Source organism: Mandrillus leucophaeus, unplaced genomic scaffold (genome assembly GCF_000951045.1).
Source record: "Mandrillus leucophaeus isolate KB7577 unplaced genomic scaffold, Mleu.le_1.0 Scaffold1907, whole genome shotgun sequence".
NCBI classification, from domain to species: Eukaryota; Metazoa; Chordata; class Mammalia; order Primates; family Cercopithecidae; genus Mandrillus; species Mandrillus leucophaeus.
The window spans coordinates 334,699-356,790 of record NW_012101929.1 but is presented as its reverse complement, the minus strand read 5'-3'; the positions used below and the strand labels follow the sequence as shown (position 1 = coordinate 356,790).

Sequence of the window (22,092 nt, the reverse complement as noted above, 5' to 3'; positions counted from 1 at the left end):
CAAGAGAACAGATGAGATCACACAGAGAGAGTCTCTGGAATAAGGGAGGGTGTCTGAGGTCTGAGGGATCTTAGGACAAAACTCAGGAAGACACCGGTATTTAAAAGGTGAATGAAAGCACAGCAAGCAGCATAAAGTAACTAAGAAGGAGCAGCTAGAGGGGAAAAAATCAGTAGAGTTTGGTGTCACAGAAGAAACGAGAGGATTGAATTTCAAAAAGGGATTGGTTAGAAGAGTCAAAGTCTACAGAAAGGTCAAGTTAAAAGAAACTTGTACTACCGGGTGGGGAAAGAAATTTGAACATACTCATACTGTGATGGGAAGGAGCCAGTGAAGAGGAAGAGACTGAAACAGAGAAGAAAATGGAGCGCTATGAATGGATCAAACTCCCTGAAGAGATGGAAGAGGCTGGTATCCAAACCACAGGTAAAGAATTTAGTTTTAAAGTTGAGAAGAGAAAAATCCTTCCTGTTAGAGTGAGTGAGGCAGGAACTATGCGGGAGGCTTCAGGACAGTATGGCTACAGAGAGGTATAAGAGAAGGAACTGAGCAAACAGCAGCCTTCCTTCCCCCACACCATAATAGAAAATTTCTTCATATGGCTTTTGGTATCCTCTTGAAAGCCCTCAGAAACATCTGAGATCCAACATCTTTCCTAGTATTCACTTTTCTCACACATGTTCACACACATTTTCTCATCATTCATCAGAGCATTCCATTTCAGGATGCTGAGGAAACAAAAATATCTTACAGCAGTCTGAGCTAGGTGAAGTATATAGTCCCAGAGAGACATGAGTATGGGACTTTAATCATATCCTCTGTATCCATGTCTGTGGGTAATTATTTAAAGTCATTTTGTTTTTGACAAGTTGTCTTACCCATTATCTTTATGTTTGTAAAATTTGTAACACAAATAATAATGTATAGTCAATTAACAGTTTATGCTATTTTAAGGTAAATTTTGAATAAATAACTTTGGAACTCTCTCTTAAAAAATATTTGTAACTGTCAATTGGAGTATATATATTAGGACAACTTAAATTTATACTCTGACATTATAGTCCTCAAATTTGGCCCAAATAAACTCACTACTTATATTAACTTTGCTTCAGTTTCTTCCTTTTAGGTTGACCAGGCTAAGTTCTGAAATGTCTTCTCCTTTTCACCGAATCAGGTCATGCATCCTAGTAGTGGCCTCCTGTTTTTTGATAGCTCCCTGTCTTCCCAGAACATCTTGGTCTGTCTTCCCTTCCTGCCTTATCCACTCAGCCATGGTAGTGGTGCTTTTTCTAGTGTCCCTGGTTAGCCTTCACCAGTGGTTTGAATCTTGTAATCCCTCTAACAGCTGCCAGCCTCTCACTTCACTCAGGTACAGGGTATACAACTGAGCCTGGTTCCCACTGTTGGCCCAACAAGGGCATCTACTCCACCAGCTTGTACCCTATTCATTTCCCTGAACTGGGAGTCTTGCAACTTTATTCTCTTCCATCTACACCTACATCCCCCTACTCTTCCAGTCCCCCAACACCACCCAGAAGGTCTTTGAGCTCCTTTAACCTACCTTCCCTTTCAGAGCAGAAGTGTGTGTGTGTGTGTGTGTGTGTGTGTGTGTGTGTGTGTGTTTGGGGGTCCATTCCACTCCGAGTGTGCAAATAGCCACTCTATCATCTCCAAAAAACCTGCCCTACCCTCTCCTTCTCTGGGCGCACTGCAGTTCCCAGCTCAGCCACATGGCGATTCTCCATTCAGGACGTGCCTTCCCAAAGGAAGCTGGTCCCAGCCGGCCTTGCGGCACGACTCGGCTTTTCTCTGTGATGTGTCGCAGAGTCGCCGGTAGGGTTCGGTGTGGCGAGGCGGACCTGCTTCTCTCTTTGTGAGAACAAGGGAGTGAGGGAGGAAGGAGGCCGAGGAGGAGGCCAGGACTGAGCAAAGACTAAAGTAAGACTGAAAGGGGAGGTGAGGGGCGGACTGGTTGGTGGCAGCAGCCTGTACCGGAAGCGCCGGCGGCAGCCGAGGCGACACACCGTGAGGCAGCTGCTTTACTAGGCCGCAGCCGCCATGGCGATGAATTTTGGGGACCATGCCAGCGGTTTCCGCCACAATGATGTGATCAGGTTCATCAACAATGAAGTCCTCAGGAACGGCGGCGGCCCAGCCTTTTACGTGGCCTTCCGCTCGCGGCCGTGGAACGAGGTAGAGGACCGGCTTCGGGCCATTGTGGCCGACCCGCGGGTGCCGCGCGCCATCAAGAGGGCCTGCACCTGGAGCGCATTGGCTTTGAGCGTGCGAGTGGCGGCGAGGCAGCGGGAGCAGCTGCTGTACCAGGTTCGGCGGCTGCAAGGGCATGTGGAGGAGCGCCAGGCGGCCTCCTGGGCTCTAACCTCCCAGCTGCAGCAGCTGCGCCTGGAGCATGAGGAGGCGGCAACACAGCTGCACCTCACGCAGGCTGCCCTGCAGCAGGCGCTGAATGAGCGTGATGGGTTATGCGGGAGGCTGCGCGAAGTTGAGAGATCCATGCAGGTCTATCCGATGCCGCAGGATTTTGTACCTGGTCCAGAAGCCGGCCAGTATGGGCCTGTGGCCGGGACTTTAAATGCAGAACAGAGTGAGGCGGTGGCCACAGAGGCACTGGGAATGCCACATCCGGAAGCCCAGGTAGCAGCCCCAACAGCTATGTTTTACATGCCTGAACCCCAGAGTGGCTGGGTCCAGGGCATGCAACCCCTTCTGCCAATGCAGGTGCCTCATCCAGTCCCATTCCATGTGCCTTCACCAATGGGACTGCCATACTCAACACCTCTACCACCTCCGGTAGTAATGGAATCAGCAGCAGCAGTTGCACCACAGATGCCTCCTGTGGGGATCTATCCACCTGGTCTTTGGGCCACAGTGGGGTCCCAGGAGGAGACTGCCCCTCTGTGGGACCAGAGGTGCCATGGCCAGGATGGATATCCTGAGAATTTCCAGGGGGTATATCACCCAGGGGATAACAGAAACTGCAGCCAAAAGGAAGGTTCTGAGTGTCCCCAAGGAATGACCTCCCAAGGGGACAGCAGCAGCCACAGCCTGAAGAAAGATCCAGTGATGCAGCAGGGCACAGCTCCTCCTGAGTTCAGCAACAGCCACAGCCTGAAGAAAGATCCAGTTGTGCCCAAGGAGATGATCTCCCTGGGGGACAGCAACAGCCACAGCATGAAGAAAGATCAAGTGATGCCCAAGGAGATTGTCCCCCTAGGGTACAGCAACAGCCACAGCCTGAAGAAAAATCCAGTTGTGCCCAAGGAGATGGTCCCCCTGGGGGATAACAACAGCCACAGCATGAAGAAAGATCCAGTGATGCCCCAGAAGATAGTCCCCCTGGGAGATAGCAGCAGTCACCACCTGAAGAAAGATCCAGTGATGCCCCAGAAGATGGTCCCCCTGGAGGACAGCAACAGCCACAGTCTGAAGAATGATCCAATGATGTGCCAGGAGATGGTCCCCCTGAGGGACAACAGTCATAGCCTGAAGAAAGATCCAGTGGTGCCCCAGGGCACAGCTCCCCTGACGTTTAGCAGAAGGCGCAGCCTGAAGAAAGAGCCAGTGATGCCCAAGGAGATGGTCCCCCTGGGGGACAGAAACAGCCACAGCATGAAGAAAGATCCAGTGATGCCCCAGAAGATGGTCCCCCTGGGGGACAGCAATAGCCATAGCCTGAAGAAAGATCCAGTGGTGCCCCAGGGGACAGCCTCCCTGGGATTTACCAGGAGCCACAGCCTGAAGAAAGACTTAGTGATGTCCAAGGAGATGGTCCCCCTGGGGGACAGCAACAACCATAGCCTGAAGAAAGATCCAGTGATGCCCAAGGAGATGGTCCCCCTAGGGGACAGCAACAGTCACAGCCTGAAGAAAGATCCAGTGGTGCACCAGGAGATGGTCCCCTTGGGGGACAGCAAGAGTCACAGCCTGAATAACGATATAGTGACACCCAAGGAGATGGTCCCCCTAGGGCACAGCGACAGCCACAGCCTGAAGAAAGATCTAGTGGTGCACGAGGAGATGTTCCCCCTGGGGGACAGCAACAGCCACAGCCTGAAGAAAGATCCAGTGGTGCACCAGGAGATGGTCCCCTTGCGGGACAGCAAGAGCCACAGCCTGAAGAAAGATATAGTGACACCCAAGGAGATGGTCCCCCTAGGGCACAGCGACAGCCACAGCCTGAAGAAAGATCCAGTGGTGCACCAGGAGATGTTCCCCCTGGGGGACAGCAACAGCCACAGCCTGAAGAAACATCCAGTGATTCCCCAGGGCACAGCCTTGCTGAGGTTTAGCAAGAGCCACAGCCAGATGGAAGATCAGGAGAGGCCCCAGGCAACGCCTCTGGAGGATAGCAAGAGCCATGGTGTGAAAAGTAGCCCATGGAAACACCAGCCTCAGGGGCAGAAGGTCAAGCAACGAAAAAGGAAAAAGGCCTCAGAATCCCAGCAACAGAAGCCTGCCTCATGCTCCAGCCCAGTGAATTGGGCCTGCCCATGGTGTAATGCCTTGAATTTTCCACGGCACAAGGCCTGCTATAAATGCAAGAGAGTCCGTATGCCAGTTGAGAATGGCAGCACTGACCCAGCATAAACTCATTGATTTCAGGAAGGTAAGTAAGATAGAAGCACTCCAAAGAGAAATCAATTTCCCAGGACCCCATTCTGATAAAAAAAAGTAACTGATTTACTTAACAGAAAATTTGAAACCAAAATTGTAGAGAAAATTAGATAAAATAATCCATTATTCTATTACCCAAATTAAGTACTTTTTATCATTGTGAGTATACATACATATAAATATGTATGTATTTATTTTCTTATTTTATTCATTTATTTGAATAAAGAGAGACTACTTCTGAGTATAACATTCAGTCTTTAATTAGGGGATTTCTCCTAATTGCAGTCAACTTTTTCAGGTGGTAGATTCTGGTTGGCTGATACTAATTGGTTGACACCCTGGAGAAGCTGAAGTTATAAAGCCTGTTTTAAATCAACCATTTTCTGGTTTTTTTTGTTTGTTTGTTTGTTTTTTGTTTTTTTTTTCCCTTAACCTCCTTTTCCTGAAAATGCTATGTATTTGGCTGGGAGCAGCCATGTGATTTTAGAGTTACAGGCTATGTTGTATTTTAGAAACACCGCTTTTCCTTGCAAGTGCTATCATTCCTTTTGAAACTCCTGCAGTGTTGATTTTTGCTTCTTTTTGTTGTAATAGTTTTACAGTGAGGTCCTGTTTTTGTGTCTTAGCCCCACCAAAGTTGCTTGTTTCTGAAGAAGCTGAACCTGTGACATTAGAAGATCTGCGAAAGCCAAAAGAAGTAACACCTCAATTCTGATGGACCCACACCTCACTGAGACCCCAACTGGCTGCAGCCAAGAAGGGTGAAAGGAAGTCAGGGAAGAAGAGATAATTTGACACTCGTTAGGGGAAAAAGGAAGAAGAAAATCTTTTTTGTGGAGTTGAATTTTTTCATTGGTATGGGAATTAACTTAGAAAAGTTTGGGGAGTTGTAGTGTTAAATTCTATAGATGATAGCATCTTTGATGAATTCCACTTAATTCATTAAATGAAAGTTTAGGGAAAGAGTTTAGGGGGTTGTAGTGTTAAATTCTGTAGGTGATAGCAACTTTAATTAATTTCATTTAATTCATTAAATAAATAGTTATTGTCTAATACATTTTGGGAGCTAGACTTATATGTTATTATCTGGTACACACAGCATAATCTTTTATTGTGAGTTTGGTTAGAAGATAGGAAAGAGCGTAATTTGGCATACAAATTAGATCAGGGATGTCTTCTTTGCCTTGCATATAGCGTGACCTTGGATAAAACCAATTGAAGTAACATCCAGATCCATTTCTGTGGTTCTGGGGCCAATGCAAAAGAGACTCATGAAAAGTTTTTTGTTTTGTTTTTGTTTTTTATTTTTTTGAGAGATGAGGTCTCATTTTGTCGCCCAGGCTGGAGGGCAGTGGCATGATCATCATAGCTCACTGCAGCCTCAAACTCCTGGGCTCAAGTGATCCTCTGCTTCAGCCTCCCGAGTGGCTGTGAGCCACCATGCCCAGCCCTTACGAAAGGTCTTGAGTAACCAAACTGCTCGTCTCATTGGTCTCAAGTGAGATAAATGAGCAGTGACAAAGTTTGGGAAAGTGTCCTCACAGAAATGCAGGGAGAGCTTTTCTGATTTCCTCTGCTGACTTCTTCCTTTGAGAGGGATAGTTATTTTCCTGGTTGCCTACCAGCCTGCCTGAAAGACCTGGGGTGTCTTGAATTAAAACAGTGCTTTGGGGAGTGTTCACTGCACACGCTAGCTTTCAGCCTCAGGCTGCCCCCATCCCAAGTCCCTTTTCAGTCAACAGTGGATGAAGAACAAAATGGAGTGGACTTAGACAATGAGTTCCCCCTACACTCATTGTCTAAGTCCACATAGTACCTTGAAGGTGGGCATTTCTGCTGCTCTGGGGCCAGTGGGAGATGGAAATGTCTGCTGATGGTGGAAGCCTTGATGCCTAGGGTCCAGCCTCCTTACATGCAGCATGTAGCCATTCTCCTGGGAGTCCCTGCCTTCTTCTGGGGTCTTCGCATAGAGTAAGGGGTGCTTAGGTATCATGAGCAGAAATCTCCTTTTCTTTCTGTTTTCTAAGTCACTCTTCTGTCAGCATAATTTTGTCAAGATGTCCAGGATTAAAGAAAACCAAATACAGGCTGGAAGCATAAACCTCCCCTAAGATAAGGCAGGGGAAAGATCTGGACATCTTCTTGGAATGAGTATGGTGAGATAAGGGGTGAACAACAAAAATAATCTTACCATATCAGAAATTTTTCTCGGAGATGTGACAAACAGTAAGGACTTGGTTTACCTGGGACAAGAGTACAAGAAAAGAAGGGGGTTGTTGGGGAGCAAACACCTTAACTTTTGTTGGGGAGAGGGACAGATACTATAATATTTTGTATATCCTAATGGCCCCTGTATGTTTGGAAATATGGGTATATGCAGGTCTTTTTTTTTTTTTCCTACTGGGTTTAAATTTAGAGCTGGTATGATAGAGGAGAAAGAGTAGAAATTGTAGTGGTGGAGGAAGAGGGGAAGGATTCCAGGTGCTGCCAGTAGTGATGGTCGGAGTGGGCCTGGTGTCGCGGCCTTGCAAGCACTTACGGAGGTGGTGGTGATAGATGAAGAACATGGGTATTGCTCTGAGCAAGGGAATGCAGGGGAAGTGGGAAGAGGCCTATTAGAGTCTTTGAAGGCCTCAGAACAAGAGAAGCAATATTTCCTCTTACTGCTCACCCATTCCTTCACTTCTTCATACCCCGCTAGTGGAGCCTAGGCAGGAGCAGCATTGCCTTCACACTCCCATTTCCATTTCTACCCTTTAATATAAAAGCGGAATCAAAAGAAGCAGCTCGAATAAGGGCATGTCCTGTGGGACATCGGTTGGCAGGGTTGAATGTGGAAAATGCTTCTCCGCCCGCCTCGGACTCCCAAAGTGCTGGGATTACAGGTATGAGCCACCGTGGATAGCCTAAAAAGCACTTTTTAAGGGATCTTGGAGTTTTTCCTCAAATGGCTCAACCCTGCAAGCCAGACTGTTCCTGGCACCCCTACCAGACAGCTACAGTCAATACTAGGGGTCTAAGTTCCCCTGGCCAGACTCCCCCCACCTTCCTCCTGGAAGAGGGGTGGGGCCAGCAGGGAATTCTGGGAGTGACACTCATGGTCCAGGAGCCTTCTCGTGCCCAGAGGGTAGAGTGGAAGTTCTGGGGGCGCTCAGCCCCGCTGTGTCCTGGACAGGCTGGTCCCCATGGAAGCTCAGAAGGAAAGAGTGCAAGAGCAGGTCAGGAAGGGAAACCAAGTCAGGAATGGGCCCCAGCCAAGGTTAGTGGTCCCCTCACTGCCCAACACCCAGCGGCGCTCTCAGCAGCACCCAGCAGCACTCTGTTTCATGTGGCACTGCTTGCAGAAGAGACGGTTGTCCAGGGGGTAACAGCCTTTGTCCCTGGACTCCACAGACAGGAGGATCCTACAGTCCTCACACCTGTAGCAATTTTCATGGAAGTTTCTTCCCATGCACTCGATTTTGAAGGCATCTTTCCCATCCCAAGGAATGATGGGATTCTCACAGATGCTGCATACGGGGGAGAATTTCTTGTAGAAGTCGTCCAGGCAGTACACCTTGTTTTGGCTGCCCAGGGCAAAGCTCATCTTCGATGCACCGGGTGCAGGTCACACACATGAAGCAGGAGGGGTGGAAGACCTGGCCCAGGGCCCTGATGATGTGCTCCCAGACCATCTCACCACACTTGCCGCACTTCTCCAGCGTGTCCTGGTAGCAGAGTTCGCAGAGGGGTCGCCCATCCTGGTAGAAGCTCTGCCCAGCCAGCTGGCGGAGGCAGGTGTGCCACGTGAAGCACTGGGCATGGTACGGCCTCTTCATGGCCTCCACAGTCAGCTCCTAGGGGGACACGTTTTGTGGCAGAAGGCACAGATGTCTGTGGACGACTATCTCTCAACAGGCTCTGCTGGGGGAGGCGAAAGCTCTTCCTCCCCAGGCCTGAGGGGCGGGGTCCAGGCTGGACTGAAGGTCCTTCTGCCAGGGCCTGTGGTCGGAGTGGGGGCAGGGGCAGGTGCAGCTGCTCTAAGTCTGCAATGAGTGAGGCCCCCATTGGAACAGGAGTCTCTTCTTCAGAACGCAGGAGCACCGGAGGGGGCGGTGGTGGGGGTGGGAGGAGGTCCAGGTCAGGAGGAGGGAGTGAGCATCCTTCATTGGAGAGCTGCAGAGGTGCAGCTGGCACTGTCGCTGCAGCCCTGCCAGGGGGTGCCCAGGGGCTGGGTTTCCCCTGTAAGCCAGCTCTGGGTGCCTTCATGGGAATAGGAGCCTCCCAGGGGAGGCCACACCAGGCCTCACAAACCATCTGCCTCCCTTCCTCAACCACAGCTACATCACGGCGCGGGGGTGCCATGGTGATAAAGACAGAAGATGCCACACTCTTCTCAGGCTTTGAGGCTATGACTTCAGCTCCTGGTGAGGCTGGAATCCAATTCTCCTGGAAGGCCCAAAGGTCCGGAAGTTCAGGCCAGCTCCTCTTGTCACCCCGCGCCCCGGTGGCTGTGATCCCGCACTCCCATCCATAGGATTCGACCACCTTGACTTGGTAACTGGAGGTTGCTTACTTGAACCACTGCCTCATGTGCTTCGATAAAGTAATGCATGAAACCACCAACTGAAATAAAACTTAAAAATTCACTAGAAAACAGTGTAGGCTCAGCATTTGACAGTCAGAGATAGAGTCTTCTCAGAGAAATTTCCTTATTTCTATTACCACCTAGAAGAAAGTAATACTCGTCATATTAGTTTGCTAGGGCTACCTTAACAAAGTACCACAGACTGGATGGCTTAAACAACAGAAATTTAGCTTCACAGTTCTGAAGGCTAGAAGCCCGAAAGAAAGATATTGGCAGGGTTGGTTCTTTCTGAGGGCTATGGGGCAATAATCTGTTCTAGGCCTTTCTCCTGGGCATGTGGATAGCTGTCTTGTCCCTGTGTCTCTTCACATTGTATCCCCTCTGTGTGTGTCTGCCTTTGTCCAAATTTCTGCTGTTTATAAGAAGAGCAATTATATTGGATCAGGGGCCTCCCTAGTGAACTCATTTTAACTAATTAAATAAGGTCACATTCAGAAGTACTGGAGTTTAGATATTCAACATATGAATTTTTTTGGGGGGGGACACAATTCATAACACTAATAAATATAGTTTTTCTACTTAGGCATCTGAATTTTAGAACAATTAAGACTATTAAAACTCTTGGAACTCTTGTGTAGTATAGGGGATAAACAGAATTTGAATCCTAGCACCGGCAATTGCTAGCTATGTGATATTAAGCAAGTTGCTTAGTCTTTCTCTGCCTCAATTTCCCCATCTATAAAATGGGAATAATTATACCTACTGAATAGGGGTGTTAATTAATATATGAAAACATGCTTAGCACGTACTAGTTTCAATTTATAAAACCATTTATATGATTATTCTTCATTACCCGGAAGTAACAGTGAAACCCAACTGATTGGCATTAAACAGGCAGTCTCTCTGAATAGTTAACACAAAATACATACATATGGACATATACAAATTTATAGCTTCTCACTAGTGAATGGCAAAGCTTGTTAATATCCATGATTTATTTAAAAAAAAACAGTATTCATTTGGCAGAGAGGAACATAGTGCTAAAGAGTCTTGAGTTTCTGTTCTATCTAGGGCAATTAACTTCACTCATTATTTCTATGGTTTAACCAATTAAGTGAGTCAGTTACAGATCAGTTGGTATACATATCACCCATTGAATATACCAAAAAACACTGCAAGATAAATCAGCTTTTTAGTTTTTACGGTAATTTCATCTCTTGGTGCTCCCTGTTTTATAAAAAAGAGAAAACATCCTTGATTTTGGAGGAAGTGAAAATGTAACTAGCAACACATTAATTTGATTCCAGCAGCTAAAATTTCAGTTGAATGTACTACAATTTCTTTATAATTATAAGCATTGTGGTGTGGCTAGGTTACCATGCCTTTTTTTCTGGCTGATCATCTTCCTATACTGTAATCATATTCTGAGAATTAGTCTGTAGCTAAAATAAGAGTGATTTTTATTGTTGATTTCATATAATTACTATGTGAGGGTAGTACATTGGAGCTTTTCATTTTAAACACTATGGTAATTGATCATTCCAACTATTGGTTTGAATAACTTAAATGTAACCTGTAATTTCCACAACCTGAAATCAATAAGGTACATTTATTTTTAATTAAATGGATGCAAAAATAAAACCTAGGTAAAATGTGCAAATAAAAACAATAATTTAGTTTTAAGTACTGTATTGGTTATCTATTGCTGTGTAACAAATTACCAGAATTTAGCAGTTAAAGTAATGCACATTTATTATCTCATAGTTTCTGTGGGTCAGGAATCTGGGTACAGCTCAGCTGGGACCTCTGCTTTAGGGTCTCTCACAAAGCTGCACTAAAGTCGTAAGCCAGCGCTGGGAGCTCATCTGAAGTCACCACTGTGAAAGGAACCATTTTCAAGCTCACCCATGTAGTTATTGGCAGGTGTGGTAGACAGAATAATGGTCACTGAAGATGTACGTGTCCTAATCCCTAGAAAACATGAATATATTATTTCACATGGCAAAGAAGAATTAAGATTGCTAATCAACTAACCTTAAAATAGGGAGATTATCCTGGATAATCTGTGTTGGTGCAATGTCATCATAAGGCGTATAAAAGGTGGAAGTGAGAGGCAGAAGAGCAGTCAGTGTGAGAGTGATGCGATATGAGAAAGATATTCATACACGTATGAATGTTCTGTACTCATTTTGATAGGGGCATTGAGTTCTTAACTTACTTTGTGTCGACTGCAGGTCATATCCTGTGTTCAGTGAACCACATACCCTAACATTTTTCATTGCAGAATTAAATTTATCACAGATTCCATAGGAAAAGTAACTAAAGGACTTAAAACAAATTATAAAGATTATTACAAAATACAGAAATCTCTCCTAACCTCTTATCAGAGACACAGAAACAGAACTTTAAATTAAATAAGTTGATTCTTGAAAACCATGTACACAAAGGTCTTACATGTGTCTAAGGCCTTCAGCTCTTTTTCGTGGAGTTTATCATGACCCTGAATAGCTCAATATTTAGACATGTAGAAACAAGTCTCAACTGAGAAAAGTCACTTACTTCTCCCCTAACTTGTTATAAGTAAAAGATTGATTTTGAGCACTGAAAGTGAAGATTATGTAATGCGATTTCTCCTCAAAAATGACAACTTGACAATGATTCAAACTGGACATCCTTTTATCTTTATAAGAAAAACAGCATGAATATGTTGATTTAATTTCCTCTTCATAATAACGAATTACATGACCAGCTAAAACACTGTTAAAGAATTCACATATTATCATATTCCACCCCTAGGAATACTTGAATGCTTTATAGAGCTACTTTGAGCTAAGATAATATTTAAAGAACCCACAAGCGTATTTTTATTTGGAAAAAAACTTACTCTATGGCCCTTTGTTATATTCCTCACTTTTCAAAGAAAGATATGACATTCTTTCCTAGATTGAAATGAGTAACTCACCTCTTGTTTTTCCTACAGTTTGCTTTTACAGGTTAAATGCTTTATGTTTGATTAAAATAATTTATGAATGTGTTTATGTGTGCCTGTGTGTGCATAGGGTCTCTCATATGTGTAAAATGGAAGACAGACCAACTTTTCTGTGAAGCTTAAGGCCCTAGCTTCTCCTGGCCAGAGAAAAGGTGACCAAGTAACAAATGAATAGTTGCTGTGGCATTTTACAAATGCACATAACATTCATTTTCTCTTCATCCTTGTTTGCACTTGTGATATTCTGTGATACATTATATGATCAAAATAGAACTAATACTGTCCACTAATAATGATGAGAAAGTGACTGAAGGAATATTTGAAAATATGATTGTCTTCTATAGCGTAACAGACAACATATGATGTTGCAGGATTTTTTTTTTTTTTTTTTTTTTGAGGCAGAGTCTTGCTCCCTCACCCAGGCTGGAGTGCAGTGAGGCGATCTTGACTCACTTCAAGCTCCGCCTCCCGGGTTCACACCATTCTCCTGCCTCAGCCTCCCGAGTAGCTGGGACTACAGGCGCCCGCCACCATGCTCGGCTAATTTTTTTGTATTTTTAGTAGAGACGAGGTTTCACCGTGTTAGCCAGGATGGTCTCGATCTCCTGATCTCATGATCCACCCGTCTCAGCCTCCTAAAGTGCTGGGATTATAGGAGTGAGCCACCGCACCTGGCCAGATTATCTCTTTTTACCTTAAAAAAATTATTTAAACGCAAATGTGCATGAAATTACCAAAATAAAAGCAATATATTGGGGCATTTGTGTTCACTTATTGTTACCATTTTCTGTTGCCTTTTGATATTTATAGCTGTGACTTTTAAACTGCACCAAACACATAGCTTCTGGAAATCATTAATTCATGTATTTGTATGTACACCGTTGTGGATAAATGTTTTATTTTGACGACCTAATATTTTAAGGATTAATGTTTCATGATGATTGGATGTTACACTAGGGTTTGGTGTGCCAAACTGTGCTATGATACATTAAAGGATCCCTTACTGCCTAGATACTATATAGTCGCTTTCCCAGAAGCAGTGATAAAGGTGGTTAGAAATGTAAGAATGAACAATACTGTTGAGGACGTGATTAGTGGATTAGTGGAACCAGTCATTTTATTTGGGATGCTTTTTTAGACTCTCTGTTTTGATAAGTGGCCTGCCAAAGCAAACAAATGACAAGAAAGAGCCTGTTCAGAGGGGAATTTGTAAATAAATGACAAAAATTCAGCAGTACTTTGGTAATTCAACTTTGGTGATTTATGTATTGTTTTTGTTGTTTTAATGATGGATAATCTAAAGACTATCATCTTATTAGGGGTGGTCCTAATGGGATTTTTCTTTGTAATCAACAAACCAGTCTGCCAAAGTGGGCAGTATTTGAAGTAAAAGGGCTGTTTGCCAGCCACCAAACAAATAGAACATCTGGATATCTGCAGCCATCTCAAATTTGCTCCCAGTAGATCAGTCTGAAGTTGAGGATTCAGGTTGCATTTAGCCAAAACCAAAATAAAAAGTGAAAAAATAATCTGCCATACCTTTAGTTTTTTATATGTGTGAAAAAAACTATACAGATATTTTGAAAATACTCATACTGAATTTTGTCCCTTTAAATCTCTTAGGGATCAGAGACATATTAGTATTCATGTGAGTACTTGACATTTATCTTGGGGTTTGTTATACTTATTCCTTTAAAATACACATTTATCCTACTATGAGTTTTAAGTTTGCTTGATGCCAAAACAGTGTCAGCTAATATATATAATTTAAAATGTTTAATGTAAGGATTTGTAATCCTGTGGATTTTTTACATTCTCCCTTAAAAAAAAATTTAAGGACAATCCTAACGTCACAAAATGATGTATAGTATATACAGTAATTATTTTTAAAATTATTTACCTCGAAGGTTGAAAAGGACCTTGAAGGTCATTGTATAGTAAAACATTCCGACACTTTAATCCAATTTGCGACATTCCTGCAAAGTGATTGTTTGGATTCCAAGTGAATACGTCACTCTTTCTTTTTACCCAGGAACTTACAACTTCCATAGACAGCAAAACTTTTCCCTATATTTGGTAACCTTCACCAGGGTGAAAGCTGACATGTGGTAACTTTCACCCAACAGCTCCAATTTCTTCTTTGGGAGTTTAACATAAGGAATTTAAGTATTCATCCATTAGCTCCTCTTTTTCAGATTGAACATTTCTAGTTCCTTTACCTGTTCTTCATATAAAATGGTTTCAAATTCTTTCATCAGTTGACTGCTTTCATATAAACAAACTTTTAATGGCTCACAGAACTGAGTACTATACTCAGTTATGGTCTGTGAAAGATTGTCAGCTCCTTTATTTAAAATACTATAGTTGTAATTAACATAAACTATAACCCAGTATTAATTATAACCTAATTATAATTCAAATTTTAAGTGTGGACTCATTTTGAATTCATTTTAAGCTAAAATATTCAAGTCTTTTTCTTTTCTTTTTTTCACTTTTTCTTTTTTCCTTTTTTAAATATATGCGTTGTTGCTAAGTCATGTCTTTCACTTGCTGTATTTGTATAGTTGGCTTTTTGGATCCAAATACCAGACTTTATACTTATCCCTATTATAATTTATCTTGTTAGATTTCACTTGTCATTTACCAGTCTGTGATAACTCATAGGGATTCTGATTTTATCATTTAAAACATTTTCTCCCAGTATTAGTCTGTTTTCACACTGCTATAAAGATATTACCTGAGACTGGGTAATTTATAAAGAAACGAAGTTTAGTTGACCCACAGTTCCATATGGCTGGGGAGGCATCAGGAAACTTACAACCATGGAGGAAGGTGAAAGGGAAGCAAATCACGTCTTACATGGCAGCAGAAAAGAGAGAGGATACAGGGGAAACTGCTACTTTTAAAACACATCAGATCTCATGAGAACTCCCTTACTGTCACAAGAAGAGCATGGGGGAACTGCCCCCTTTATCCAATGACCTCCCACCAGGACCCTTCCTTGACATGTGGGGATTACAATTCGAGATGACATTTGGGTGGGGACACAAAGCCAAACCATCACCCCCCAACCCAGATTTGTGGTATCTACCAACTTGCTATTTATATCATTCATACTGTCATGTCGCTGGAGATCTCCTTTTAGGTTAACATTACTCCATTTCAAGTTGACATTATCCCATTAAATAGCATTTTGTTGTTGTTTTAGTCATTCACATTCTAGTCATTCGAATTTAGTCATTACATCCTTTGTTTTAGTTATGTATACTATCATTTGGGTCACATTTCTCTATCCTGTTAAAATCTGATATCTAGGCTGTGCATGATGGCTTATGCCTGTAATCCCAACACTTTGGGAGGACGAGGCTGATGGATCGCATGAGCTCAAGTGTTTGAGACCAGTGTGGGCAACATGATGAAACCCAGTCTCTACAAAAAAATAGAAAAAATTAGCCAGGTGTGGTGGTGCATGCCTGTGGTCCCAACTATGTGGGAGGCTGAGGTGGGAGGATCACCTGAGCCCAGGGAGGTCAAGACTGCAGTAAGCCATGATCATGCCACTGTACTCCAGCCTTGGAGACAGAGTGAGAACTTGTTTCAAAAAAATATCTGATATCTACAGGCACTATTTTGGGTTATATCCCTGGTCTACCAATTATTAACCCTTCTAGAAGAGAAAATGAAAATTAAAATGAAGATTGTTTTTTTCAAAATCTGTTAAGCCAGCACATAAGTTTTTCTGCAGGTGGTAGGACATGGTTCTGAAGGCATTAGAGTGGTGTTTCACCTGTTATTATACTACTTCCTGAAATAAAATAAACAGTTATTTATTTATTGACGGTCTACTTTATTTAGAATATTGTCATACGAAAGTAGAGCACCAAAAATAAATATATGATCCTTTTCACTGAAACACTTACATTGTGTTTTATGCTCACAGACTGCCCTACTCCAATGTTGCCTAGTCACCCTAGAATTTGATGGCAGTGATCACAAAGGGGACTGACTGGGTAAGACATTATGAGTAGCGTATTGTGAATACATCCTGTTAGAAATAAAAACCAAATCCTAAAATCCAAATATAATGTAGTGTTTTTCGAAATTTTTCTACCACAAAAGAAGTGAATTTTACATTATGGCTTTACAAACACACACACACACACACACACACAATGTATACATTTGTAGATACATGTATATGTGTGTATGTATGCATATGTATATACAAGTTGAGTATCCCTTATTTAAAATGCTTGGAACGGAAGTGTTCAAATTTAAGACTGTCCCAGAGTTTGGAATATTTGCATTATACTTAAAGGTTCGGTATACCTAATCCAGAAATCTGAAATCTGAAATGCTCCAAAGAGCATTTCCTTTAAGTGTTACATGAGCACGCAAAAAGTTTTGGATTTGGGATTTTCAGATTCATAGTGCTCAACCTGTAATTGTATCTGTATATGTGTGTACATAATACAGAAAACAAAATCAGATATTTCACAATAATATGTTTTCCCCATTGCCAAATTTTCTAAACCTGTTTATTCTATTTAAAATTTTTGTTTGTAATCACTACATTGCTTTTCTGATCTTCATTCTGTGACTGTTCTAAGGTGGAATCTCTAATGATTGTCAGTTTACCACATCATCCTTATACTTAATATAGGGAGACATATACTCAAAGGTAGCAGAGATATTTTCCCAGTCTAAGTACAATGAGGATTTGCAGCCCTCTGTATTATCTAGGTCACCATTTCCCCTGTGTGATCTATTATGATTCTTTTTGTAGAGTATGGCACTCTAGAAAACAATATTTATTTGTCTAGTCTCCCTTGGAACAGGATAGATGTGGGTAGATGTTTGGAGACAAGAACGGAAGTGAACATTTATCAAGTGCCTATCATGTACCAGACATTGATTAAGGTGTTTTTAAAATTTGGTTAGTTTGACCTTCAAAAAATATGAGGATCAGAGACTAGAGTAATCTGCCCAAGGTCACCACACTACTTTATCCAAGAAATCTGGACTGAGGTCCAAAGTCTTTCTGACTTCAAAACCCATGTATATTTATGACAATCAAAAATATCTCCAGATGTGATGCTTAATATTGAGTGTCAACTAGGTTGAATTGAAGAAGGCAAAGTGTTGTTCCTGGGTGTGTATGTGAGGGTGTTGACAAAGGAGATAAACATTTGAGTCAGTGGACTGGGAATGGCAGACTCACCCTCAATCTACGTGGGCACCATCTAATCAGCTGCCAGCATGGCTACAGTAAAGCAGGCAGGAGAAGATGGAAGAGCAGACTTGCTGAGTGTTCCAGCCTTCATCTTTCTCCCATGCTGGATGCTTCTGCCCTCAAATATCAGAATCCAAGTTCTTCAGCTTTTGGACTCTTAGACCTACACCAGTGGTTTGCCAGAGGCTCTCGGGCCTTAGGTCACAGACTGAAGTGTGCACTGTCGGCTTCCCTACTTTTAAGGTTTTGGGACTCAGATGGACTTCCTTGCTCCTCAGCTTGCAGGTGGCCTATTGTGGGACTTCACCTTGTGAGTGTGTGAGTCAATACTCCTTCATAAACTCGCTTTCATACATACATCTATCCTATTAGTTCTGTCCCTCTAGAGAACCCTGACGAATAAACATGATAATGCCAAATATACTCGTAGCCCCACTGAGGAGTCAGGCAAGGTACAAAATTACCCCATTAAAAACCACTGCTTTAGGTCATAAGCTTGTAAGTGGGGAGCTAGTATTCAAATTTGAAGGAAATTAAAAAATTTTACCCCCAGATACATTTTTCGACATATTTTGAAATGGCTGCCAATTGGCCAGCGAACAGAAGTGGCCTTGGAAAGCTGTTTTCTGGTGGGAAAAATTTGTATTTGTAGAGCGTTTCCATTAATGAAGCCATACCTCTGCTTTCCACATCTTTCCTAGATCCAGGAAGGACTGAGAGTCTCACACCTTAAGAAACCTGAAAAGAAACATTTACTATCTATTCCCTTTGAGAGAGACTTCATCTTCATCTAGCCAAGCCTCTTCCTTTCTTCCTCCTATAACCTGCCTTGCCACTAAAATCTGTTTTTTGACATACTTTTAGTTTACACTCTTTCTGTAATTTCAAGATGGTATACAAGTTTCTGTTACTTATTAGAAAGTTGGATCTTCATTCTGAAGTCTCTCATGTCTACACATTAAATACATTTACATTTCTTTTCTCCTATTAACATGCCTCGTGCAAGTGTGAACCCCGAAAATCTGAGACAGGTCTCAGTTAATTTAGAAAGTTTATTTTACCAAGGTTAAGGACACGTGCCTGTGACACAGCCACAGGAGGTCTTGAGGACATGTGCCCAAGGAGGTCAGAACACAGTTTGTTTTTATGCATTTTAGGGAGACATGAGACATCAATCAACATATGTAAGATGAACATTGGTTTGGTCTGGAAAGGCAGGACAACTCAAAGCAAGGGGGAGGCTTCCAGGTCATAGGCAGATAACAGGCAAATGGTTGCATTCTTGTGAGTTTCTGACTAGCCTCTCCAAAGGAGGCAATCAGATATGCATTTATGGCAGTGAGCAGAGGGGTAACTTTGAATAGAATGGGAGGCAGGGTTGCCCTAAGCAGTTTCCAGCCTGACTTTTCTCTTTAGCTTAGTGATTTTGGAGCCCCAAGATATTTTTCTTTCACACAAGTGACTTTTAGTAAACTTTTGGGGGTCCAAGAGCCTATGGCCTCAAATACTAACTGAAGTATTTGATTCTAAATGCCATGATTTTCAACATTATGTGACACTGTAGAATGTGCCATAGATAAGGCACAAAAAAATAAAGTAAGCAGAAAAAAAGGGTACCTGCTATGGGAACTTAGGTCTGGATGCCAAACTTGACCTAATTCACATGTTTTTAAATGGAAAACTCACCATAATTGGCTCCTTGTATTAGAGTTCCATAATACTAAGGGGAATGAATAAGTGTGAGGGCTCCAGGCCCTTTTCTGAAGTTAGTTAAAAGAACTTCCTGGTCAGAGACACACATGTGCAGGTGGTAGTAAGAACTGCAAGACATCAGGCCCTTTAGCATTTTCTCAAAATACTCAAAGCAATAGAAGTAATTCTGCAAAGCTCTGACATGAACCAAGATATGTGGATATATTCAAACTACTTTTCGTTGGCCCACTAAGGAAGGTACTAGAGGAGCAGAGTAGACATCTTCAAATTCATTTAAAAATGGTAGGAATCTGAGATTCTCATTACTGTGCTTAGTTCTCAGAGACAGTTATATTCTGAACCTCCTTTCAGTTCAAGAGAAATATTAAGGAACAAAATGAAAACCAAAAGAAGGCAAATTTTGGACCCTGGAACTCTGCATCTAGGCACCTTCCACATGATTTACTGCTCATGGTGCAGAATACAAATAATGGCCATGCCAGCATGTGAAAGCTTAAAATACATTCTAATGAAGATCACATTGTGAACATTGCCAAGGCAGAATAAAATGCAATCAGGATTTAAATGTGTCTAAAATAATAGCTCCTTGGATTCAAGCACACTGATTAATGTCAGAGACACTTATGAAATGCTGTTGCCTGGTCATCAGTGTTATTTTTCTTGTGGAACATTTCGTACAAGAAGCAATAAATGAAGAGTAATAAACTAAGAAAAGAATATCTTATTCTATAAAATTAACATGACTCAGTGAAGTGCTTTAGTTACAGGTGATCTATGTTCCAAGATTGACATGTTATCAGCATAACTTACTCTGAAATATGCATACTACAAATATTTCTGAAATATTCACCTTTCACAGCAGATTCTCTTGCTTTCCTCATATCTGCATATAAATGTAAATTTTGTGCTTACCGTATAGTCAGCTTTTTTTTTTTTTTTAAATTTGAGGAGCTGAAATTAGCTTTAAAGATAACTATCTTAAAGTATCTTAGCTTCAAAATGAATTTTAAAACTTCTTTTTCTTTTTGAAACTCTTTGTTTCCCTCCCTTCCCACTGGACACTCCTTTCACTGTGCTGCTTTATCTAATGTGCTAGCTTAGAAATTTCAGGGGCTAATCTTCAAATGAACCAGGCATAGAGACTCAACTATGGAATCCTCCCCATCTACAGATTACCTCAAAGCAGTAAATCTATGACTCAGTCATTGTTGAAATGGCACCAGTTCGCACTCCAGCTGGACAATAACTCAAGACAGCCATTGGAATGAGACATGTAGTCCCTGTATCCCTCACTCCTCAAGTATGTTTCTCATATCAAGTTTCTTTTCTTAAACTCCTTACCAAAGCTAAGATTTGAAATGGTGTTTTGGAGGCATGCACCTAGGCATTTCTCAACAGCTATTGTTTAATTAATAAAGCTGCTTTCCTTTCACCACACCTCACCTCTTGTGTGATTGGCTTCTCAGGAAGTGAGCAGCTGGACTTGCATTTGGTTATAATATCATTTGATGAAGAAAATGTGCTTAAATCCTAAAAAGAACATCAGAGTAACCTGAAAGCATTTCCCACTTCAATTTTATAACTGAGATAGTAGTTAAACACATGTTTACAAAGGCTGACATGTTTAAAAGACTGGGTCATAAGAGTTAGTGATAAAAGTACATGGTAAATGCTCTCTATTATTCTTCTTTGTCTGAAAAACAAAACAACAATGAACATAAAGAAACAGGCTCACAGTGTGCATCTCTCATACCTCATACATGCTCTCTCTTTCTTGTGAGGATAAAGTTGTTACAGAGCACAATACTCATAAAAAAAAAACCTAATGAAATTATCACCCATTGCTAAGAATGAATTAAAACTGATAGAATTGTTCACTGTTACTTTTTTCAAATAACACTTTGATTTAGTAAGGAAAAATGCTGGTCATTATAAAATTTCAGCATTGCAACATAGCATTAACTATATATCTATCAACTATAGCTCTATCCCCACTATCACCGTTACGTAGCACAGAGAGGAAGGGTTTGGGAATGGACACCTATATGCTAGTCCTGGTTTTATTTCTGTTTACATTTTTAGTCTCTTTTCATCATCTGTAACACGAGGTTTTGATAAAGACAAAATGAGGAATGTATGAAAAGCAAATGCATCATTGTTGGAGGAAGACAATTGGTAGATTCTATTTATAAAATTATTAGCACAAATGCTAGATTTGGCCTGTTATGGTAGAGTAGGAAAACTGTTTGACAACCAAGAAACCTGGATCCTAGTTGAGTACTGTCACTAGTTAACTATGTTACTGTAAACAAATTGTTTAGGTTATCTGTGACTCAATTTCTTCATTTTTAAAATGAAACATTAAATCAGATGATGTAGCACTGTAATTCTTTCCCCTCCAACAATTTACATTTCAGCGATGTTGCCTCATATGGAAAAAACAGATCTTGGCTGTAGCTACCTGGGAACTGCCTTATTATCATTCATTGTGAAATTATTACTAGAGTTTAAAAGAGTTGCTTAAGAATTAGTGCAACAGACTTAAAGTATAAACGATTCAGTATGATGCTCATTGGTAAAGAGCTAAGCATAGCAGTTCATGCAACATGGCATATTGAATTAATGCATATGCCTTTTTAAAACTTGCTACATAAATGAGCCGAAGATGTCCTCTGTATATTGGCCCCTATGTTGTTTATTTCTTCACAGCAGGCTGAGACTCGTTAGCTCAAATGCTCTCTGGCACCACACTCAAATTTTTACACATCCCATTGTTTTAAACATACCCCAAATAAGCAGATTTTTAGCCATTTAGAGTCTGCCTGCTTTGCATATCCTGTGAAACTGCACATCTGTTAGCCCTAGATAAGATAAATCCTGTGGCTATACAGGCCCCAAGCCACTGCTGCCCTTCAAAATTCTCTGACCCAGTGATTCCCCAAAGTGCTGCTGAGT

General features: G+C 41.9%; 1 protein-coding gene and 1 pseudogene across 1 annotated transcript; one reads left to right on the top strand and one right to left on the bottom strand.

Annotated features, from left to right (window-relative positions):
* The first annotated feature begins 1,807 nt into the window (after positions 1-1,807).
* On the top strand, positions 1,808-4,608 carry LOC105538382. Its single transcript, XM_011978224.1, has one exon. The coding sequence runs from the start codon at positions 2,059-2,061 to the stop codon at positions 4,606-4,608; it is 2,550 nt and encodes an 849-aa protein (XP_011833614.1). The 5' UTR covers positions 1,808-2,058.
* A 3,325-nt stretch (positions 4,609-7,933) lies between these two features.
* LOC105538383 overlaps positions 7,934-22,092 on the bottom strand; it is a 96,663-nt pseudogene continuing 82,504 nt past the window's right edge.

Excerpts from the sequence above, each read along its gene's own strand:
- LOC105538382 (XM_011978224.1), top strand. The coding sequence starts at position 2,059 with ATGGCGATGAATTTTGGGGACCATGCCAGCGGTTTCCGCCACAATGAT.